At 37.6% G+C, this 25,528-nt stretch overlaps 1 protein-coding gene and 1 non-coding gene across 2 annotated transcripts in view; both read left to right on the top strand.

Annotated features, from left to right (window-relative positions):
• The window catches only part of ASXL3 (ASXL transcriptional regulator 3), a 142,159-nt gene extending 126,691 nt beyond the window's left edge, over window positions 1–15,468 (top strand). Inside the window, exons 9-11 of the mRNA XM_010380520.2 lie at window positions 1,669–1,774; window positions 6,303–8,259; window positions 10,945–15,468. Of these exons, the coding sequence (XP_010378822.2) occupies window positions 1,669–1,774; window positions 6,303–8,259; window positions 10,945–14,658 (5,777 nt within the window). The 3' untranslated portion in view covers window positions 14,659–15,468. The remainder of the gene's footprint in view (window positions 1–1,668; window positions 1,775–6,302; window positions 8,260–10,944) is intronic.
• A 4,213-nt stretch (window positions 15,469–19,681) lies between these two features.
• Window positions 19,682–19,799, top strand: LOC115895601. The gene has a single exon (XR_004055781.1). It is a non-coding gene; the product is annotated as a U5 spliceosomal RNA (small nuclear RNA).
• Window positions 19,800–25,528: the final 5,729 nt, after the last annotated feature.

Below are 25,528 nucleotides of genomic sequence, written 5' to 3' on the forward strand. Positions count from 1 at the left end.
TTATGCCTGTTATCCCAGGACTCTGGGAGGCCTTGGCAGGCAGATCGCTTGAGCTCAGGAGTGAAGACCAGCCTGAGCAACATGGTGAAACTCCATCTCTACAAAAAATACAAAAATCAGCCAGGCGTGGTGGTGCATACCTATAGTCTCAGCAACTCAGCAGTCTACAGTGGATGGATCACTTAGGCTCAGGAAGTCAAGGCTGCAGTGATTGACCTACTGGACATGCTACTGCACTCCAGCCAAGGCAACAGAGTGACACCCTGTCTCAAAAAAAAAAAAAAAAAGAAAAGAAAAATTACTAATGGCAAATTCCAATTTGCTGTTCTCAGTCCTTACATTTCAAGTTCCGTCACCAATATCTCATTTGTTTTTTCACCCCATCTGACTTGAAACCATCTACTTTAGATTTTAAAAACAGAATTTAAATTATTTTTCTGGGGCTACATTTCTGCCAGCCCTTGCTCAGCTTTCATCATGATCTCCTATTCTTCCATCTGATACCTCCAGCATTTTCTTTTCTAATCATAGTATTCCCTAAGCTGCCTCATTCACCACCTTGGTTTTAGCTATTGCCAGCATGCCAAGAATTTTCAAATCTGGCCTTCACCCCCTTACCTAATCCCCCCCACTCCTTCCCCAGTGTTTTATTTTCAAATGCTTAGCAGATCTCATTAGCTGATACCAGGAACTTTAAACCAAAATGCCCAATATTAAATTCACTAGCTTCTCTTCCCTCTCTACTCCTTCTTCTGTTTCCTCTATTTCTGTAATGTCACAACTGTCCTCATAGTTCCTCAGTTTGAAACCTTACCGATGTATTTGATCCTGTTCCTTTTCTCCATGCCTATCTGGTCATGAACTATTACTTGATTGTACTTGATTCCTCTTCAGCATTCCTGCTGCTACTGGCCCCATGGTAATCTCCACCTCTCCTGTGTGCTATTCAGTAGCCCTATAGCTGCAGTCCTCCAGTTCTTCACTCTGTTGTCAGACCTGTTTTTCTACACAGCTTATTTGGCCATGTTCCTTCCACACTGAATGCCACCAGAAGCTCCCCCTGTCTCTCATAGAAAAGTGAAGAACATTCTTTAGAACATCTATTGGGTAACTGACCTCAGCTTTTATTTCCCTATGTTTTACTCACAATTGGCCACCCAAAAGGTCATAAATATATGGATTCGTATCTCTGGCCTTGTGATTTAATTACTTTATAAAAGCCTGAGCAACCTTCAAAATTTCACTCAAGAATCAGCTCCTATATGTGATCCTCCTTAATCAACGTAGGCAGAATTAAGCGCTTTACTTTCTATATTTCACTACATTTATTATTATGGCCTATACAGGGCTTTATACATTATATTATAGTCTATTTCCAGCAGACTGATTTCCTTAAGGACAGTGAATATACTCTCTTTTATTTGTATCCCCTAGCATGTAATACATTTGCTAAATGCTTTAGCGTTCTTCTAAAGCATTTAGCTTTAGCATTTTTATGAACATCTTGAGTGATGTTCATAAAAAGGGAAGCTGTAGAAATGTTATCATTATTTGTCCTAGTGCTTTTCAAGATCCATAAAAGTTTACTCAAATGAATTACATGTTTTCTTTATTAATTGGCAAAAGATGTGACCACATTTACTCAATACATTAGCATTTTCTTTTTAGGAGAGTTTACCCCAGAAATGCAATTGCGGATAAGGCAAGAAATTGAGAAGGAAAAGAAAACAGAACCTTGGAAAGAAAAATTCTTTGAGAGGTTTTATGGAGAAAAGTAAGTACTAGAGTATTTTTTCTCATTTCTCTGAGAAGGAAATGAAAATGTGATTCTCTGCTTCACATAGCACACTCATATGCTGTAAAACTTAATAAACCTGTGATAAAAGGCAATAGTCCCTCAGTGTAAGAAATTGCAGATGAAATTATAGTGGTATATCAGCACTTAAATTTTTAAAAAATGCATTTTCAAGGATTTATAACTTGTTCATGAAATTTTATTTTGGTCTGAAAGTAGCACATGAAATCTTAAAGAAGTCACTTTTGAATTTCTTAACAGATTTGAGTGAAATTCTCCTGTTTTCAAGTATGTTCATGGATTAATGCTTTATAGATAAGTAATTTTAGGCACGTGTTTAATTCTCACATTTTTCTAAAAATATTGACTGTGCCTAATGCATTTTAATCTTTGTTTAGTTCTTGTTTTGGGGAGAGCCTGAGATACTATCTTTTGCTTTATCTTCCTCTTCAAATGTAATCTGTCTTTAATTTATGTGTGTGTGAGAGCTTCTTTTTTAAGTAACACAAGCCTTTACATCATAGTGTGTTAGCAAATGAACTAACCCTGAGAGCAGTTTCACCTTTGCCTCATGTTTAGCAGAGACACATTCTGCTTTGGCAATATTAGTGTCTCAGAAGATCAGATCCCTAAAAAAGGAGGGGTTTAAGAACTTACTGTTGACGGTCACTTCAGATCCCCCTTAGAGGAACTTATGCTCCACCTCCCACCTACAAAATCAATGCTTGAAAGTTATTATTTTGTATAAAGAACACAGGTGGTTGCAGGTAACAAGACCTATGTCATGTGATCTCATTTCACAAAATTACACCTGTAAACGGGGGAAAGAAAGACATGCCAGAAGGAGTCTCACGTGAGAGCTCTTCATGTAAGGAAATTAGATACTTAACAGACCACTTGGGGTAGGGTGCTCAGAGTATGCTGGCCTTCATGAATTGTCCTAAATGGCACTCCGCAGTCCTCTTGAGTAGGAAGGCCTGTTTTTAATTGCTGTGCCAGGATTTCTGTGTGTGTGTGTGTGTGTGTGTGTGTGTGTGTGTGTATGTATTTATATACTATATATGTGTATATTTCTATATATACGTATATATACACACATATATATTAAGCAAAACCAAATAAAGATAATTAATGTCTTTTCTCAAACATTAAAAATGTGACAAACTAGTTATATGTCTTCGCATGAAGTCACCAGCAATATCACTCAAGCCTGGCTGCATCAAAATCTAGGAGTTGTGCCCAGGAGTCTGTGTTTTAGAAGCTTTCCAGGAGTCATGCTGATGCCCAGCAGGATTAAGAACCCTGGAAGATAAGATTAAAGACCACTTAGGAGCCTTCTTCCCTCTCCTTTTGCCTGTGAAAGAAAATGCTGGGAGCACTCTTGTTAGTAATGGCAGAAGCCTGACTGAGATAGTACCTCCAAAGCATTGGTTCTTAATTTTTAGGGATAGATCCATTCTTTTATTAAATTAATGTATTTATCTAACATCTCCTCTGTGCCAAACACTCTCCTGGATGCCAGGGATGCAGTTGTTTGTAGGATTACCTAAGCTCTACTCCCAGAAAATCTCAGTTCAAGGGACTTATGTTACAGAGAACTTTCTTTCATGTAACAACTAATCATTGAGTATACACTGGCTCTGATATGCTTCTAAGAGCTTTGCAAATATTTCACTTAATCCTCCCAACAATTTCATAAGATGGATACCATTATTCATAATTTTTTTAAATTAGGAAGCTGAGGGAAAGTGAAGCTAAGTAATTTTCCCAGGTTTATAACAGTGAGGTTAAGTAACTTGCTTGGGGTCTTAATCCTGCAAATCCTTCTCAGAAAAATCTACACACAGGCATATTTTTTGCATGAAATTTAGAGGCTTTCCAGATTCCCTTGGATATCAGATCTAGGGCCCCTTCCCTAGAAGGTGACAGCTATGATATTATTAATAAACATGACCCCCTCATTGCTGTCACCAAGCTCTGAATGCAAAACATACTTCTACTTAGCCTTTTTTTTTTTTTTTTTTTTTTTTTTTTTTGCTGTAGTTTATCAGTAGCTTTTGTCCTCTCACATCACTGGACTTGTCTCTTGATCTTTTCTGTCTTTCATTACATATTGCATGGCAGATATATTTTGAACGTTTCATTGACTGCCCTTCTCATTTTGTTGCTCCCAGGTTACCTTTATTCCCCTACCACCAGACAGTTTTTAGTTGACTGACACCATGTGCCTTTTCATTGCTCTAAGGTTTTTTTTTTTTCAAAAATGTGTCTAAACATTCACACTAGTGTCCAGTTAAGATCTGTCTTAGTTTTCAATTTTTTTAGGTACTTGTTATGATTCTCACTTGCCTAATTTCTTTATAGTATTATTCTATATTTGTTTTGCATCATTTGTATTAATGCTAAGTATTACAGGGCTTGGCTTATGAATTTGTGTCTAGATTTCTGGAGGCCAGGGTTTTCCTTTGTGTAGTATGAGGAACTGTGACTATCTTCCTCCTCCTATGCCTTATGCAATCTTAAATCTGTTTTTCTGTGAAAACAAGAAAATGTTGACACGGGCATATTTTATACAGTGCTGTTGTACATATACACTTACCTATCTGCATGTTTAATAATATTATTAACCACCTAGCAGAAATTTGGCTGCCAGTGGATAGATTTCTGTATGTTACATACTTATTCTAGTATCAATGGTACCTCTGCTTGACCTAGTCCCAAGGAACCTTATTTCTTGAAGATTATTCTGCTTTAAATTTATCCGTAATGTTGTTTTTCTGATCTTCTCAGTATAGTATAGTTATAAATTGTAGCTTAGTTTGAATTCATCTTAGAGAACATTGAAAGGAAAGAGAATATTTATGAAGGCAGTATTTTCTACCTTTTCAGAGATTTCTAAATTTAAATAAAGAAGGCAATGGCCAAACACCCAAAAACTGTATTCAACGTTATTTCCCTTTCACATTGAGGATTTTTAAAAAGCAAAGGTTAAAGTGGTTTTCACTGAGGTGTTGTTTGCATCAATGATACTATGACTATATTTCCTCACTTAAATGTGCTTTTTCCTCTGGAAATGTTCTCTCTCCTGCTTATCTTTCTCATTGCCTGTACCCTAATTTAACTTCATTTAGAGCAGCATGTTTCTCTACCATCTGATGCTGACAATGTAAATTATATGACAGAAAACAGTGATTTACAGTACCCTTGACTGTAACTCTGATTAGATTTGCCTTAAGACCTGAACATCGGCCGGGCACGGTGGCTCAAGCCTGTAATCCCAGCACTTTGGGAGGCCGAGACGGGCGGATCACGAGGTCAGGAGATCGAGACCATCCTGGCTAACGCAGTGAAACCCCGTCTCTACTAAAAAATACAAAAAAAAAAACCTAGCCAGGCGAGGTGGCGGGCGCCTGTAGTCCCAGCTACTTGGGAGGCTGAGGCAGGAGAATGGCATAAACCCGGGAGGCGGAGCTTGCAGTGAGCTGAGATCCGGCCACTGCACTCCGGCCTGGGCGACAGAGCGAGACTCCGTCTCAAAAAAAAAAAAAAAAAAAAAAAAAAGACCTGAACATCATGCTCAATTATTTCTTGATTTGTCGGTACCTGTCACATATGGAATATCTTCACAGTAAGAGATCTGCATGAAAGAATTTAAAAGTCTTGCTTCACACAAATGTAAGCTGGTAGAATAACTTTGATAACCCCAAATATGTTCTGTTATTCTTTAATGAAATTTCCATGTTGTCTTAGGTTAGACAGTTAGATGCCAAAATAAGGTGATTGAGTAATACTTCTTAGATTAGTTTAAGAAAACCAGTCTTTGGAACTCATTCCAATTTCAGAATTTGATGAATTTCATTCATCTTCTATTGATCTTAATTTCTTGGTTTTCTTGTACCCTCCAAAAACTATGTAATTTTCTATTATAAGAGCATCTTTCTACTTCTAGATTTAAAAAATATATGTCCTATATGTTATTTTGCTTTTCTGCTCATATTTTCTAATACTTTGTTGTATGTAATTTTCTTATTCCTTTATTAACACTTGGTAAGGCTCATATCTCCTTATTTTACAAAATAAAAATCTAGACTGTTCTTAACCAGAAGTAGAGTTATAGTTGAGATTATAAAAGCAGCAAAGAAGTATCATCATTATAAACTGGTTTACATAAATTAAGCATGTTAGTGATTATAAATATTTTCTAATACTTTGTTGTATGTAATTTTCTTATTCCTTTACTAACACTTGGTAAGGTTCATATCTCCTTGCTTTACAAAATAAAAATCTAGACTGCTCTTAACCAGAAGCAGAGTATTAGTTGAGATTACAAAAGCAGCAAAGAAACATCATCATTATAAACTGGTTTACATAAATTAAGCATATTAGTGATTATAAATGTAATTTGATACACTTACTTCTATTGAATACTGCATTTCTGAGAGATCCCAGTTGTGCCTTTCATGTTTTGTGGTTGAGCAATAATTTCTTATCTCTAATTTCTGTACAGGCTGGGCATGTCAAGAGAGGAATCTGTGAAGCTCACTGCTGGACCAAACAATGCCGGAGCTCAGAGTAGTTCTTCATGTGGGACTTCTGGCCTTCCAGTTTCTGCACAGACACCCTTGGCAGAACAACAGTCAAAAAGCATGAAAAGCCCAGCTTCTCCAGAGCCTGGTTTCTGTGCTACTCTTTGCCCTATGGTAGAAATTCCAGCTAAAGATATAATGGCAGAATCGGAGTCAGAGGATATCTTGATCCCTGAAGAATCTGTAATTCAGGAGGAAATTACAGAAGAGGTAGAGACTAGTATCTGTGAATGCCAGGATGAAAATCATAAGACAATACCTGAATTTTCTGAGGAGTCTGAAAGTCCAACCAATTCTCATGAAGAACCCCAAACAGCACCTCCTGAAGATAACTTGGAGTCCTGTGTTATGATGAATGATGTTTTAGAAACTTTGCCTCATATTGAAATTAAGATAGAAGAGAAGTCAGAATCGCCCCAGGAAGAAATGACAGTTGTTATTGATCAGTTAGAAGTCTGTGATTCTCTTGTTCCTTCCACTTCATCTGTGACTCATGTCAGTGACACAGAACGTAAGGAGTCAGAAACTGCAATAGAGACCAGTACCCCCAAAATAAAAACAGGGTCATCTTCTCTAGAAGGCCGGTTTCCAAATGAAGGAATTTCTGTAGATATGGAGCTACAGAGTGACCCTGAAGAACAGCTTTCAGAAAATGCCTGCATCTCTGAAACGTCCTTTTCTTCTGAGAGCCCAGAGGGAGCCTGTACCAGCCTGCCTTCCCCAGGAGGGGAAACACAGTCCACATCAGAAGAATCATGTACTCCAGCCTCCCTTGAGACAACATTTTGTTCCGAGGTATCTAGCACTGAAAATACAGACAAATACAACCAGAGAAATTCCACTGATGAAAACCTTCATGCATCTTTGATGTCAGAAATATCTCCAATATCCACTTCACCTGAACTATCAGAAGCATCTCTTATGTCCAATTTACCATTAACATCTGAAGCATCACCAATATCCAACTTACCTTTAACATCAGAAACCTCACCGATGTCTGACTTACCTTTAACATCAGAAACTTCTTCAGTGTCTTCCATGCTTCTCGCCTCTGAGACCACTTTTGTATCCAGTTTGCCACTTCCTTCAGAAACGTCTCCAATTTCTAACTCTTCCGTAAATGAGAGAATGGCACATCAGCAAAGAAAGTCACCTTCTGTATCTGAAGAGCCGCTCTCCCCGCAGAAAGATGAGTCTTCCGCCGCTGCCAAACCTCTGGGAGAGAACCTTACCTCACAGCAGAAGAATCTATCTAATACTCCGGAACCCATCATAATGAGTTCTTCTTCCATTACTCCTGAAGCATTTCCATCTGAAGATTTGCACAATAAAACCCTGAGTCAGCAAACTTGTAAATCTCATGTTGACACTGAGAAGCCCTACCCTGCTTCGATTCCAGAAGTTGCTTCTGCTGAAATGATAAAAGTTAAAAATCATAGCGTCCTGCAAAGAACAGAAAAAAAAGTGTTATCTTCACCATTGGAATTATCTGTCTTTTCTGAAGAGACAGAGAATAAGGGAAATGAGCTTCCATCTGCTAAAGTGCAGGACAAGCAATATATCTCATCAGTGGATAAGACTTCATTTTCAGAAGGCTCTAGAAATAAGACACATAAGCAAGGGAGTACACAGAGTCGGTTAGAAACCTCACATACTTCCAAGTCGTCAGAGCCCTCCAAGTCACCTGATGGGATGAGAAATGAAAGTAGAGATTCAGAGATATCAAAGAGGAAAACTGCAGAGCAGCACAGCTTTGGAATCTGTAAGGAAAAGAGAGCTAGGATAGAAGATGATCAGTCAACCCGGAACGTATCATCTAGCAGCCCACCTGAGAAAGAACAGCCTCCAAGAGAGGAACCAAGGGTTCCCCCTCTCAAGGTATGGTATTAAACAAAAGACAATTCCATAGATAGGCTTTTCCTATTTAGAAGCCTAATTTTTCAAGAATAATTAGATTTTCTTCCTTCTAGGTTTTATGCAGCAATTTATGATATCATCCTCTAATAGTAAATTATCTTCTTTATGACTATGTGTTGAATTCATAAAAGCAGTTTAGATACATGCATATGTTTAGACCCAGCATTAAAGAAAAATGAATTAAAGAAAGAGAATAGGGCTGGAAATGTCTCCAGGCCACTGAGACCCCTGGGTTTATGGGGATTTCCAGGTGTAGGGCAGAGACCTGTGTGAACCTGGGAACATGTGAAAGATAACGTAGCATCCTATGAACGTTCTTGAGAGAACTTACGGCATAAACCCAGTGTAATTTTTTTTTGAGTTTCTACCCTCTGTCATTTATACTGACTTGATGCTTTTATCTAAGTGCATTTATACTGTTGTACTGTAAAGTGGATTATTCCATCATAGCATTGGTCTAGAATTATAAACATCTCAAGCTTCTTGAATAAAAAAATATGCTCTATCTGTATATATAAAAATCTATGAAATTTTCATTTTATATATGACTCGTGTTCTCCACAGGCTGACTTTAAAAGTATGGTTGTACTTACTTTTCTTAATAAAGCAATCTCTAGTAAGCAAGATTCTAGAGGTGTAAAAGATGAGCATTAAGTTCCATTAAAAACTCACTATGCATTTTAATTTCTGAAGCAATAGAAATAATAATAGAAACTTTTCATAGGAGATATTTTTAAACATGCCAGTCTGTCAGAAGCTAATTTTCAAAGTCATATGGACTTTATGTAAAGATAGATAGATAGATAGATAGATAGATAGATAGATAGATAGATAGATAGATAACAGCATGAGGGAAATTTGTAGTCATGGAAATGTTCTGTATCTTAATTGTATCAACGTCAGTATCCTGGTTGTGATATGTCAGAATCTTGCAAGATGTTACCATCTTGCCATATTATTGAGCACATAGTTAATAAATTAAGCATTGCGAAGAAAAGGTAAATACTACAAGAATATTTGATGTTTGGTCTTAAGAGCTCTTGCTTAAGGATAGTTAAGTTTAATTATTTAAAATATGTTTAATTTTTTACACTAGGAAAAATATTAAAAGCAAATTGAATCTTCTCCCCAAAATTATCCTTTCTTTTCTTGGCCTTTGGAATAGAAGAGAGACTTCACAAGCAGTTTGAAAATGAGAAACAAATGGGTGCAGCACACCAACATGGCACAAGTATACATATGTAACAAACCTGCACGTTGTGCACATGTACCCTAGAACTTAAAGTATAATAAAAAAAATAAAGAAAATGAGAAACAAGATAGCTCAGGAAGACAATTTCATCTATCGAAGTTCCAAAGCATAATTCTAAATTGATATGTATAATCTGGAAAAAAGGGAAACAGAATACATGGAAATAGCACCGAATGGGAAGCCCAAAGGCTCTAGTCACTCACTGGTTATATGACCGCAGGACAAACTGCTTTACCTGCACAGCCTCAGTTTCCTGAACTGTGAAATGAGGGATGTCAACTAGAGTCTTTCCAGCTCTACACAGTCATGTCTAAGAATGCTTTTAGTGACTAGAGCAACACAGCCTTGCTATGGAATGCTGGCTGTTAGACCTTGTGCCTCATGAATTTGGTGATGAATCTGTGAGTCTCTTAATTACCAAGAATTGGTAAACAGTATTTTTAAATGGGTTGGGACATTTACAAAATTCAGCAGATTGTGGATTACCAATATCAAAAGAAACTGCCCAATGCATAAATTCTTTAGAGGCAGAAAATCAGAGTTTCCCTTGCTTTTATGCAAATGTAATGATAATACAATCCCTTTGGAAAACAGAACACTCTGACAAATGTAATCTCATTCCATCTTTAAAACAGCTCTTTGAAGGAAATAGACCAGAAATAACTAGTCTCATTTTACAACTGAGTTTACAAACTTCTCTTGTGTTCTTATCATATATGTATAAAGCAGCATGCAAGGTAGCATGGGAGTGCATAAAAATCATACCAACATGGCACATGTATACATATGTAACAAACCTGCACGTTGTGCACATGTACCCTAGACCATAAAATATAATTTTAAAAAAAGGAAAAATCATAGAGTTCTTGGCTCAGAGAGGTTATTGGAGAAGCTGAGGTACACAGTGATTAGCCTAGGATCACAGTTCCTTTGTGTAAAGTCAGAATGAGAATTCTAATCGTCAGTATCTCAGTCAGGGCTTTTTTCTTTGGGTCAAATTAAGACAGACAAACTCAAATAGAGTTGAAGTTCCAGTTTTTATGCCACTAAAAAAGATAATTTCAAAATTAAATTTCTTGAAGTCTTTTTAGCCTACTGTAATTCTAGAAGCATGAATTTTTTATCCATTTATATGACGCATTAAGAAGATGCTTCATTTGATTCCACATGAAGTTACAATGGATGTTTTTGTAGATTAAAAACAGATTAAAAACTTAATTTTTTATATTCATGCTACATTTCTTGTTGCCTTATGCCCTAAAGGCACATCCAGGGATTTAGGTGTAGTTCATGGCACATTTTGAGATTATCTTTTCCCTTGCATTATCACATTCTACGTGCCTCCTCTGTGATCATGTATGAAGCACATTATATATTTTTTTCTCTCCTTTTAGATTCAGCTTTCCAAAATTGGACCACCTTTTATAATCAAGAGCCAACCAGTCTCCAAACCCGAGTCTCGAGCATCCACTAGCACATCCGTCAGTGGTGGGAGGAACACAGGAGCCAGGACCCTCGCAGATATCAAGGCCCGGGCCCAACAAGCTCGGGCCCAGCGAGAGGCTGCTGCAGCTGCTGCTGTAGCTGCTGCAGCGAGCATTGTCTCTGGAGCCATGGGAAGCCCAGGAGAGGGTGGAAAGGCGAGAACCCTGGCACACATCAAAGAACAGACAAAGGCTAAGCTCTTTGCAAAGCATCAAGCTCGAGCCCATCTCTTCCAGACCTCTAAAGAGACCCGGTTGCCTCCGCTCAGCTCAAAGGAAGGGCCTCCAAACTTAGAAGTCTCTTCTACCCCTGAAACAAAAATGGAAGGTTCGACTGGTGTCATTATTGTCAATCCAAACTGTAGATCTCCTAGCAACAAGTCTGCCCACCTCCGGGAGACCACCACTGTACTACAGCAGTCTCTTAACCCAAGTAAACTTCCAGAAACTGCCACTGACTTATTTGTGCATAGTTCTGATGAAAACATACCTGTGTCACATTTATCTGAGAAAATTGTTTCATCTACCTCTTCTGAAAATAGCAGTGTGCCCATGCTTTTTAATAAAAATTCTGTCCCTGTATCTGTTTGCAGCACTGCTATATCGGGAGCAATTAAAGAACATCCCTTTGTGAGTTCTGTTGATAAATCCTCTGTCCTAATGTCTGTTGACAGTGCAAACACTACAATTTCTGCTTGTAATATAAGCATGTTAAAAACCATCCAGGGAACTGACACTCCATGTATAGCCATTATACCAAAATGTATTGAAAGCACTCCCATTTCAGCCACTACAGAGGGCTCCAGCATATCAAGCTCCATGGATGATAAGCAGTTACTAATATCAAGCAGCAGTGCTAGTAACTTAGTCTCCACTCAGTACACCTCTGTGCCAACTCCCTCCATCGGAAACAATTTGCCAAACCACCTCTCCACTAGCTCTGTCTTGATTCCCCCGACGGGAATTAACAACAGATTTCCTTCTGAGAAGATAGCCATACCTGGGAGTGAAGAACAGGCCACTGTATCCATGAGTACCACTGTGAGAGCAGCCCTCAACTGCAGTGATTCCGTAGTGGTCACAGACTCTCTGGTTGCACACCCAACTGTTGCAATGTTTAGTGGAAACATGCTGACAATAAACTCTTATGATAGTCCTCCCAAGTTAAGTGCTGAAAGCCTGGACAAAAATTCAGGGCCTCGAAACAGGGCAGATAATTCTGGAAAACCTCAGCAACCACAAGGGGGCTTTGCACCAGCAGCCATAAACCGATCAATTCCATGTAAAGTCATCGTTGACCACAGCACCACGCTGACCTCCAGTTTGTCTCTGACTGTCTCCGTTGAAAGTTCAGAAGCCAACTTGGACCTGCAGGGCAGGCCAGTGAGGACAGAGGCATCCGTACAGCCCATGGCGTGTCCTCAGGTCTCTGTGATTAGCAGGCCTGAGCCAGTTGCCAGTGAAGGTGTAGATCACAGTTCCACTTTCATTGCTGCTTCGGCAGCAAAACAAGAGTGTAAAATATTGCAGACCACCTGCACAAGTCTCCGAGAATTACCCCTTGTTCCAGATAAATTAAATGAGCCGACTGCTCCCAGTCATAACTTTGCTGAGCAGGCACGTGGCCCAGCTACGTTCAAAAGTGAGGCAGACACAACCTGTAGCAATCAGTATAACCCAAGTAACCGGATTTGCTGGAGTGATGATGGGATGAGGAGCACAGGACAGCCTCTGGTTACTCACTCGGGTTCAAGTAAACAAAAAGAATATCTAGAGCAAAATTGTCCAAAGGCTGTCAAAACTGAACATGCCAGCTACTTGAACGTGTCAGAACTTCATCCCAGGAATCTCATAACAAATGTTGCTCTTCCTGTGAAATCTGAACTTCATGAAGCAGACAAGGGCTTTAGAATGGACACTGAAGACTTCGCCGGCCCTGAGCTGCCTCCTCCAGCTGCAGAGGTAGCCTCTAGTGTACAACAAACACAGAACGTGAAAACTTCCACCTCAAGTCCCATGGAAGAGGCTATTTCCTTGGCTACCGACACCCTGAAAAGAGTCCCTGGTGCAGGGAGCTCAAGCTGTCGTCTGTCCTCTGTGGAGGCTAACAACCCGCTGGTGACGCAGTTACTACAGGGCAACCTGCCTTTGGAAAAAGTGTTGCCACAACCCAGATTGGGAGCCAAGCTTGAAATCAACAGGCTTCCATTGCCTCTTCAAACTACCTCAGTGGGTAAAACAGCGCCAGAGAGAAACGTTGAAATTCCGCCCAGCTCTCCAAATCCAGATGGTAAGGGCTACTTGGCAGGGACTCTTGCACCACTCCAAATGAGAAAGCGAGAAAACCACCCCAAAAAGAGAGTAGCTAGGACTGTAGGAGAACACACTCAAGTTAAATGTGAACCAGGAAAATTGTTAGTGGAGCCAGATGTTAAAGGGGTGCCTTGTGTCATCAATTCTGGCATGAGTCAGCTGGGACACAGCCAGACATTTAAGCAAGAATGGCTAAACAAGCACTCCATGCAGAACAGAATTGTTCACAGCCCTGAGGTCAAACAGCAAAAGAGACTGCTCCCCTCGTGTAGCTTCCAGCAGAACCTATTTCATGTTGACAAGAATGGCGGCTTCCACCCTGACGCTGGTACCTCACACAGACAGCAGTTTTACCAAATGCCTATGGCTGCCAGGGGCCCCATTCCTACTGCAGCTCTATTACAGGCCTCTTCCAAGACCCCAGTGGGGTGTAATGCATTTGCCTTCAACAGGCATCTTGAACAGAAAGGATTGGGAGAGGTTAGTCTTTCCTCAACACCTCACCAGCTAAGGTTAGCCAACATGTTATCCCCCAATATGCCCATGAAAGAAGGTGATGAGGTGGGAGGCACTGCACATGCAATGCCAAACAAAGCACTAGTACATCCGCCGCCACCACCGCCTCCCCCTCCCCCTCCCCCTCCACCCTTGGCTTTGCCCCCGCCTCCCCCCCCACCACCTCCACTACCTCCACCTCTCCCTAATGCAGAAGTCCCATCCGATCCAAAACAACCTCCAGTTACCATGGAAACCACTAAGAGACTTAGTTGGCCACAGTCCACGGGCATATGTAGCAATATAAAATCGGAACCTCTTTCTTTTGAGGAAGGTTTAAGCAGCAGCTGTGAACTGGGCATGAAACAAGTTTCCTATGACCAGAATGAAATGAAAGAACAGTTAAAAGCATTCGCACTAAAAAATGCAGATTTCTCTTCCTATTTGCTTTCTGAGCCACAAAAGCCTTTTACCCAATTAGCTGCTCAGAAAATGCAGGTGCAGCAACAACAGCAGCTCTGTGGAAATTATCCAACAATACACTTTGGTAGCACGAGTTTCAAAAGGGCAGCATCTGCAATTGAAAAGTCCATTGGGATTTTGGGAAGTGGCTCCAATCCTGCCACGGGCTTGCCTGGTCAGAACGCTCAGATGCCCGTTCAGAACTTTGCCGACAGCAGCAATGCAGACGAATTGGAACTGAAATGCTCTTGCCGGCTGAAAGCCATGATTGTGTGCAAAGGCTGTGGGGCCTTCTGCCATGACGACTGCATAGGTCCTTCAAAACTCTGTGTAGCATGCCTGGTTGTACGATAAGAGCTGAGTGAAAGATGCAGTATCCCTTTTCCACACGGAAAAGCCAAATAGCATCAGCAGCAACACATCGAATAATGCAGTGGTTTCTATCATGCTAATTTATTTTGCTTTGAAGCAGGTACCTTTCCTCTATGGCATTATTTTCTTGCATTTCTCGTAAAGGGGAGGATGCATTCTCAACTGAATGGCTCACTGGCATGTCTTTTACATGTTCAGTTGCCATTCCTAGCTTTGGAAAGTTTCTTTCTGTCCATGTGTATACAAGTCAATGCCCATTTTTGTTTTTCTTTTAACCCAGGTGTAGATAGGAAAAGGAAATTTTTAATTAATAACCAGAAATGCAGATATATAAAGAGAATGAGAGGAATGATTTAAAGTGGTTATGCATTTTTCTATAGATGAGCCGTTACAGCAAGGAATTTTACAGTTGACTTTTCTGGACCTAGCTTTACCACAGTGATTAAATCCTATTTAGAAAGGGGAGTCTGATTTAAATGTGTGATTCCTTGTATTTACTCCTATCACAAAAGATATATGAAAGGAGGTATGCCATTGATGAAATCCACTATCCTGAGTATTATCTTTCCTCCTGTTTTACTTTCTCAAAGACTATGGCAGAATATCTGGATCTTCCTTGGATTTTGTACACATATTGTAGTGAAATGTGTCCTACATCTGAACTTGCAGCATGGGACTCATGCCCAGCATCTGGTTCTAGCCCTTTGACACCTGATCATATGAAATCAATTGGTCAGCCAATAGGCATAAGCCCAGAGGATTTTAGAGCTTCATGTATGGCTTTTAAGAGTAGGTTTGCAAAAAAAAAAAAAAAAAAAAAAAAAAAAAGGCCCTAAAATTCAAAGCAAGGAAATAAAATGCTGTATATGAACACATAAATGTGTTGATAATGTAAATATCCTATTCATGGTAATGAATTACTAGATATTAAAAGTGGGGGGTGGAAATCATTGTAGCCCTTTATTGATGACACCCATGCATTCTGGCTTCAGACCTTGCAGAGGTTGGCCATCTCCTTTTGAAAGTGTCATTGATAAGAGGGACTACCCAAGGCTAAAGCATCAGCGTTTTTCAGAACAATTATTTTTCTCATTATTTACAACCTATATAATTCAACTTTGAAATAACCCTTATTTAAAAAAAAAAAAAACTGTTCTAGGTATGGCATGTTTTGTTTTTCCCTCAGGTATGTTCAATACATTCTTCATACTTAGGGGAACTGCTTTTGAAAAAGGGATACTGCATCTTAACAGTTATCTTCTGTGTGCATCCAGTAAAATCTGCGTGTTGAGTATTTGAGCTACATTCCATATACTTTGGCCACCCTCAAACCAGAGGACAGCCGTAGTTCAGGAGGCTCTGTTTTCAAAAGCAAGTTCAGAAGCACATGCACATTGAGGAAAGATGAAAGAAAACAAAAACCAACTATGCCCATTTAACTTCAGATTACAGAGCACAAAATGTGGAGTGCCATTAACCCATTGATTGATTGTGGCTGTAGAATTTAAAAAACAAACGTGGGGGGGGGGGGGAATCATCTGTATCCAGGGTAAGAATGACCGATATTTTCACATGGGATCATCCTAGTCACTGTAAACTTTTTGACATTCCCGTAAAACACGTCTTAAAAGTTGACTGGAATGAGCAGAATTTACATTCCTGAAAACAAGAACACTTGTGATTTTTTATAATAACAAACTATATGATATGTTTTTTTCTCCATATTTATTGTGATGTTGCCAAATTTCTTTAGGTGATAGAGACATCATTTCGAATAACAAATTGCTGATAGTGAGAGGTACTTTATCTTAGAAAGAAAAGAAAGGCCTGCTGCTGTAGCCATGATTTTGGTGCTTCAGTACTGTCATTTCTGTTTTTCACAGTAAAATTGGCAAAACTAATGACTGAGAAAGTTAGCAATGCACTTAACCAGCCTTTACCGAGGAATGCAGCATAAGTTCCAGCGGATCCTTAGTTTTCTCTTCACTGCACGCCAGGTTGTGTTGGGGTGGCATCCTTATCAGTGGTGTCGTTTGTCTGCCTGGCTCTGATATCATCCTGATTTCAAAGATCATGCTCTTAGTTTCACAGCGGGGCACCCCTATAATATAGACACTTGCATGCCAACTCCTTCCAAATTCAATCACTGCTTTACCAGTGTCAGATACTGTCTACACCAGCAAATTGAAGCCCATCACGTCAGTAACTGACACGGTGTTGGAAGAAACTCCAGTCTACAGAACCTTTGCACTCGGTATGTGAGGTACAATTGAGGCTGATGAGGTACTGAGCTCATTATCAGTTCCTTCATTATTGAATACTGCCTGCAAGTTGCTTACTGGGAATAAGGAAAAGTGTCCTTCTGTATGTTTTGATTTTTCACATAACAGGCTTGGAGAATCAGTTGTTGATAGTGCATGGATTCTATCATCCAGGTCCGATTAGCATAATTTTTCTGTGCCCTTGCTTTTTTTTTTTTTTTTTTTTTCTCCAGTTCAAATTGCTAGTGTTCTCACATGGTTTATATTACTGAAAAATGAGTATCTTTAAGCTAAAATATAAGGGAAAGGAAGAAGAGAAATTTAGATGTAAAATGTGGGTCAGATATTTTATAGGTTTCCATTTAATATATATACACACACAAAAGCCAGTATATTTGAATTGACTGAGTAGGTTCTTAGTTTTCTGATTTCTACATGTGTCTGCTATGTGCAAATGGAGTATGTTATTTACTACATGGTTATTGTGCTGTAGTGTGCAAATGTTAGCACGTGCATTATCCTGATTACTGGACACAGTTTTATTCTTACCAGGAATAGAACTTGCACATGTACCATACAATTTTTTTTTTAATCACAAAGGATGTATTTCCCTAAGTAGCACTTTTGGAGCAGGGGAAGGAAGAAAACTGCTATTCCCTAATCCTCCTCCTATAAGATATGCATATGCCTGAGGTGTATAAAGACATTTAGGTTAGTTAATGGGCATGTTAATAAGAGCATTCTGATGCAAATTCATTTTCAAAATGAAAATATTTTTTTCTTCCCCAAAGTGAGAATAGCAGAAATTTTGGTGAACTGAGCACCATAGTTATGTAATATTTCCCTGCGAAGGTCTAGTTTGAAGAAAGCAAAACTTGAAAACAAACCTATGAGGTTGAGCCTGGTTGCTATAAAGACTTTGGGGTGGTGTGTGTTTCTGGGATGAGCTATATAGAAGGTTTAGTTGACTGCTGGACCTTGGATATTCTTAGTTGGTTCAAAATAAACACGTAAAAACAAGCTGGTGCATATGGTGCTTTATAATGCAGTGGAGAGTAAGAATACACGTTGCTGTAGCCCCATTTCATTCACAAACCCTCGCACAATTTCAAAAGTGGAAGTTACCGTGGCCTCTGGTTTCCCAGTTCCTCCATGGTATAATGAAGTCCCAGGTTTTAGAAGTTGAAGCCAAGCCTAGGGTAGCATCGTCTGTATGGTGTGAGGCCCAGCACAGCGGTAGCTGCCTAGTGGGAATGACCCCTTCTGAGCGCGCAGAGCCCAGAGTCACTGTCCATCTGCGTTCCCAGAGAACAATTGTGAAGAGTCCTAGAACAGGAACTCGGAATCAGACTGTCAGGGGCCTATGTAGCCAAAATGTTACTAAATATAAAATTCCTGTCGTCTTCAGTCTTCATGCTTTGTCACTGTAAAGCGAACAAAAAGCATTTTTACTATAATTTAAAGGAGCTGCTTTTTTATAGCACATACTATTTCGCTTTGTACTATATTTGATAGTTGCAGAATAATTTAGATTGTAGAAAAACTTTGTTGTATTTGTACTGTTCTTGAATGTTTCAAAGAAAGTGCTTTACTTGGTTGCCATAATTTTCTTGTACTGCTGTATTCCCCTCCGTCCCCTACTTCATGGAAACCTGATATGATACATATTTTCAGTAGTTTTTTTTTTTTAATGTGTGTTCGTTTGTACTTTTTTTTTTTTTTTTTTTTTTGGTCAGTATTCTGAATGTTTACATCTGTTTGACATTAGCCATTTAATGCCTTTTTTAAAGGCGGTATTACTCCTACAGTGTAACAGCAAAATGTGAAATCAACCCAAACATAACATGCATGACAAACACAGATTGGGGGCGAAGGCCCTGAACCTACATAGACATTTTATATCAGCATACAGAAAAGTAAAATCCTCCTTCAGTCCTCTACCAAAGAATATATTATTCCCACAGGAAAAACTCAGAAAAGGTGTGTAAAATCCTCAGAAGGGGGAGCAGTTGATTCAGTAAGACTGCGACAATTTAATACTGTTACGCTTACTTTGATACCTGACTAAATGTGACTGAGTGCAACAAGCATTTAAAAAAATTTTTAGACAGTGTTTTGTTTAGAATTCAGGGATCATGCATTCTTTAATGGTGCTGTTTGTTTTTTATTTTTTTTCTACGAAGAAAACAAGTGTTGCCTACAAAAGTGACTGCTCACAATACCCTAAGTTAAATGAAATGAAATGTTTGTCTCTTCATGTTTCTCTGTCTTTCCCTTTCTCAAAGTAACAACTTGGGTTTCAATATTAAGATATTCTGGAGAAAATAAAGAAATTAAACATGAAATAATTGTCATTTTAATTTTTAATGAAATGGAGTAATTTATATATGTTAAATGTACCAATGATTGAAAATTCTATTTTAAAAAAGTATAGGGACAACTTAAACCATATACTGTTAAATTACCCATGCTTCTTTTTGGAAATGAAGTAATTTATATATGTTAAATGTACCAACGATTGAAAATTCTATTTTAAAAAAGTATAGGGACAACTTAAACCATATACTGTTAAATTACCCATGCTTCTTTTTGGTAATGGTGACTTGTCAACATATAGTTATAACTATGGTTAAAACAGGAAAAGCTAAAACTGAAACTTCAGAAATGAATGGTAGCTGTTAATGCTTATCATTTAAGACTATGTTTGAACTTTCTGTTTTCATTAAGATCTTCATTTTTTTTTTATACTCTGGTTTCTCTTCAAATCGTACAAATCTTTCGCGTTTTACTAAAGATTTCCGTGGACAGGAACAGTTATGAGGCTTGCATCAAATTTTTTGAGGTCTTGTGTTTCACAAGGCTAAATTATGAGTGTTGAAAATCAGGCTAACTTTACTAACTTAATAAAATTTTGTTTTTACAAAAAAAAAATCTTCATTTTTTATACCAAAAAGCATTCAGGTAAACAAATTGTTACTATCACATGTATTTTTAACTTTCAAAATGAATAATTCAGAAAATGATCTCTTAAAAGAATTGCTTTGGTTAATTTTTTAAAATCCTACATGAAATATTATAGCTAGAGTTATTTGAATGAAATGCTGTGAGCCATTAAAATAAAATTGGCTCAGTTATATTTACCTAGGTTAAAGAAATATGCATATCTTTTCAGTAAGATGAATCAAAGCATTAAACACAGTTGGCTATTAAATCTGCTGTTTTTCATCTACACAGAAAATGCTGTATTTAGCCACCAGATGGCGAAAGAGGATATTTACTTTTGTAGGGAAAAAAAAATACTTTCTCCTCCTCCAAAAACCAAATTTAATAATAATACTAAAAGTCCAATTTATTCAAGTCAGTAGAGGATGGGTATTTCTAGGTTAATTATATTATTTTCACTACAATGATGATGCTTTTTTCTTCCACTATTTTTTCTACTAACATATTTACAAAATGCTTTCTTAATTTTATTTTGAATTGCAGAGTTTGTTTTCAAAATTTTTTCTCATTGCATTACCCCACAGGCATTATCTAGTCCAAAACCTGTTAGGATAAAACTGAACAGCTCAGCATTCTCTAAGCTGACATTTAGTGAAACTTACCTGAATGCTCTGTGCGTTTTTATTCTAATAAAAGTACAATTACACAATTTTTGTATAAATGTCCAATTATTTTTAATACAATAATGTAGCCTAATTTGAATAATAATTTATGTTAGAATCTAAAGTATTTATTTGTATCCATCATAGCACTTATCAAAGTACAAGTGATTTATCCAGTATTTACCCACATAAGTACTTCATTGTAATCGAACATAATTATGTTATTTAGAAGGATCCCAGCTAGCATGTAGTTGATACAACAGTTTTGGCCTCTTTCTACAGAAGACAATTGAACAGAAATCCTAGAAAGTGTTTCACATCCCATAAAATTATTTGAAATCTATAGATCGCCTAGACTGAATATTTCAAGTGAAGATCACACACAGTGCTTCACAGTGATCTGCAAAAATGATAATCAAATGTCACAACTAATTTAGAAGTCTAAATTGAGTGATGAACCCAGTCCTCGTCCCTATAGAAACTTACCCAAGTTGCCAATGTAATGACCATAGACTCTCACTACTTAGAGGAAAATCGCTTGAGTTAACAAAACAAAAAGATTGAAGTATTGACCATTTTATTTAACCAGTTTTAAGTTTTGCAACTATAGTAAATATCCCATTGTGCTATCTATTTAAGTAAAGCATGTATTAAAAATATTTGGTAATCTTTGAAGGGTCAACCAACCAATCTAAACACGTGCTACACAAAAGAAATGGCCCTATAAAAACACATCAGCGAAGACTGACTGAATGGCAGTTCTGTGAATGAAGGAACCCCTGAGTCTGCTTTTATCAGTAGTTAGGATTTTTACTTAGTACCTTCATTGTATTTATGGGAAAGTCTGTTTCAGAGGTACTTTGTTTAAGGTAAAATTACCATCTAAAGTCTCATTTTAAAATTTTTATTTCTTCATTGTAAATTCACAAATTATAGTTGTACATATTTATGGGTTAAAAAGTGATATTACAATTTATGAATACAATATGGAGTAGTTAAATCAAGCTAGTGAACATATTCATCATCTCAAATACTTGTTTTTTTGTGGTGAGAATATTTGAAATGTACTCAGTAGTTTTGAAGTGTACAGGTCCTCATTTACTAAACTCACCATGCTGTGCAAATGGACACTCCTCATAAATAACTCATAAAGGAGCTGGTGCCCGAGAGTAGGGGCACCAGCTCCTTTAAAACAAGGTCTCAGACACTTGAAGTTATACACATTCCATCTCATTTTCTGTAAGGTCATCACAAAGTCTTTATTTTGTCAAAAGTTTTTAAATTGAAAATATATTTCACTGTTGATTCAACTTATATCTGTAGTTTCATATTATGATTTTATTTCAGGAAAACACTGTGTCCAGAATCTTCATTCTTCAATGAAGAAGGGACACAGAGGGACCTCAGAGGAGTGCAGAACTATGGTTCCATTTTCCTTGATTCATTTCAGTGATCAATTCTGGGATGTTATAGCATCGTCCCAGATATAGCAAAGTATGACTGACCTCAGTAACGGTAGGAAATGTGAGCTTTTCCTGGGTTTTTCTCTCCTCCTATGGAAGTGACAACATTTATGTGTATCCATTTATATATAAATGAAACATTTCCTACTGTAATATGAACATCATTTGCAGATCAGTTTGTCTTAAAATGAAGATTTGAAAGGGTTGGCGTAGGAATAGGGACAGTATTCTATAATGGCTTCTAAGTGGAAGCCACTAACACATTTTATACCCCTTCTTCCTTTAACCTGTAAGTTCAATGTAGATTTCTTTTTTTCTTTTGGTGCGTATTTTTGATAAAATCTTTACATCTCCAGGAAGAATAGTAAAAGCTATGAAAAATTAGCTGGTAGCTTAGAAAACTTCAACAAATTTAAAAACTTTTACAAACTATATTCAGAGTAGGACTTTATGAATAATCTATTACCTCTCCTCTATAAATACTGAACGTCCTCACCTTTTGTTCATCAGAAAGACTGTGAGATTGGTAGCAGCCAGTTTCTTTCTTTTTCTTCTTCATATGCTGATATTGGAAAGAGTCTTTGGTAGAAACTTTTCTGTCCAAAAAGATTTGCTTGGCAATAACTGGGAATAATCAAAGCTACCAGTCCTTACAATTCCAGTTTTATAATTGTGACTTTCAGTAATATTATTACCTTAAAAAATAGGCCTAAAGAAGACATTATGATCTGAATATGGAGGAGATTTTACAAATTCCCTTCATATCGATAAACTTTTAAGAGTTTTCACTGTATACTATAGCGATTTTCCAGAGCTGTTCCAAAAAGGCCTTATTGAAAAAATATAGCATTCATTTAGAAATAATTGATAACATTAAAAATAATTTATGAAATTATTTAAAATAACAGTTAAGATAGCATTATTTTAAAATATCTATTAAAAATAAAGATTAAAAAGTCATAGTTGATAACATTATGAAATATATTAAATAATTTTAAAATAATAATTGATAATATTAGTGAAATGCAGTGTAACAAGTGCCGCAAAGCATTTTACAAGTATTATCACATTTATTTTTTAAAAACCTATAAAGAAAGCACCATTTTTGTATCTATGTAATAAATAAGAAATCTGAGGCTTAGAGAGCTTAAAGTTAAGGACACAGCTAATATTTGGGGTATAAAGATTTATCAGAAACAAAAGCTCATCCTCTTATTTGCTAGAAGATGCAATGACTGCTACACAGATTTTGCTAACTCCCGAGGATTCCTAGAAAAATCAGAGGGTCTCAGACCTTGAAAAAATATACAGGTTAGTGGGAAAGACAATAAAATAATTTAGTCTGACAAAAATATAACCAAGATATGTGCAAGGTTCAATGAGGAAGGAAGCAACCAAGTGGGTGAAACTATGTAGGGTTGCCAGTGGCTGAGAATGAAACCTCTAGAAGGACACATATTCCCCTCATCTGCCATGGTTTAAAGGCAGTACCACGGGACAGGAGAGCAAGTTTTTCCCCATCAGTATACCAATTGCTTTCCTGGAACAAGGTTCATCAATAAAGAGACTTTTTTTCTGATAATGATCTTTTTAAGTTTTTTGACTGTCCACTAGAGAAAAAAAATCAAGCTTGTAAAGAATTAAAGTTAGTTTTATTCAGAAGTCTTACTGGGGACTATAGACTCAGGACTATAGCCTTGGAGAGATCTTTCAGAGAGGTGCCATGAGACTATTCCAAACCTGTTTTGGCTCATCGCTTTTATACAGGCAGTGAAGGTTCAGTACGTGCAAAATCATAACAAATTCTGGGTGCAAGAGTACATCTGGTTATAGATTGTAGAGGCATAATCACTGACCCTACAGGCATTATCTTATTGTAGGAAAAGGCAAGGTCTAGGGTCATTTATCCTTTAAGGAATACAGTGACTCATTCAAGAGATGTGGGAACCGTGTGCTTGATCCAGTTTTGTCTTCAAAGCATTCTTCCAGAGAACTGCAACTTGTCACAGAGTGAGGGGCTTTGTGAAATTATGCTGGCAGGCAGAAATGAGCAAACATGGCTTTCTATATTTACTACTTGATCCTTTACATAGTTCAGAGCTCTGTCCCTAAAACCTTCTTTCATGAATCTAGGAATTTGTTCAGATGTTGGTAATGTTAATAATTGACATTTTAGAAGTTAACATATTGAAACAATATTTATGGTGCCTGGTGTCCTTGGTGGTCATTGACTCTTTAATACTTTTTAAAAATATAAGACATATTCCTGTATGTAAAAGTCAACCAGTGTTACAGAGACTACTACAGAAACCAATGGCAAAAAATGGAGTATCTTGATATAAATTGCAAAGTGAGCAATTAATTTTTTTAAAGGAGAAGAAATTGCTTCTGACTATTCATATTACTTAATAGGAATCAAATAAGAAAACAAAGAGTTACACATGCAAGCTGCAAGTTTGGATTTAAGTCAGGGAACTTATCAATGTGTCATCCAGTACTTTTGAGAAGTAAAAGCTCCCCACTCTGCTGATGATCACAGAAGGAAAATATTTTCATCATTGGAGAAAATGAAAGCATACAAGAGTCATCCAGCTGATAACACCAAGATATATATAGTGCCAGAGATTAGCTTCACCTGTGTCAGTATTTTTCCAAGACACGCTCGCCTGTTTAAGTGAATCCTACCACTCTCTTAATTCAACACTGGTGACTGAGGACACAAGCGATGACTGTCACTTCACAGAGAAGCCTAGTCTGTAGCACCAAGTGGTCCATGCTGCGTTGTCATCCTGCCCCAGCTGTGAGAGCGTGACGTTGGGTGATTCACATTCCTGCTTTGTGTCTGACTCATCATCTTGCCCACAGGCCAAACCCATCTTTTATCACCTCTTGCTTGCAAATATTTATCTTAAAGCCATCTGGCAACCTAACGTTTTAAGTATCTTAAGTATTTATTTGAAGATAATGTGAAACTAAGAAATTTATAACTTTACATTTAGTGAGAAATTGCATTTTCCTGTTTTCAAAAAGAGATTTTAACTTCCTTTTCTACTTAAGTAAAACATGTCATGTCACTGAATATAAAAAGACTTCACTCCTTGACCTTTAATAGTTGTCAAGAGATTCTAAAGATGAAGGCACTTTTGGTGCCAAAATTCATCCAACATTCAATAAGCAAAATTTTTTTTTATCACCATCTCTATGCTAGGTCCTGAATTACAGGGAATACAGCGTTTTTCTGGTGACTTGATTTTTCAAGAAAATTTGTACCATAAAACATTATCATAAGGCGGAAGAAATTTATCAGAAATGCTATTCAAACATACCTTTCTGGGTCATCCTATTTCCCAGAACAGCTTGCATATGGATGGAGAGAATAATTGAGGAATGCAAGTTCTGAAAAGATGTCTCTTTTGAAGTTATATTTAATTTCCAGACTGCTTTATCCAGGCTCAGAGTCAAAATATTTAGCAATATAGTAGAAGATGCAAAATAGTTTTCTGCATCTTCTATTGGAGAAACT

This window comes from Rhinopithecus roxellana, chromosome 21 (genome assembly GCF_007565055.1).
Source record: "Rhinopithecus roxellana isolate Shanxi Qingling chromosome 21, ASM756505v1, whole genome shotgun sequence".
Taxonomy (NCBI): Eukaryota; Metazoa; Chordata; class Mammalia; order Primates; family Cercopithecidae; genus Rhinopithecus; species Rhinopithecus roxellana.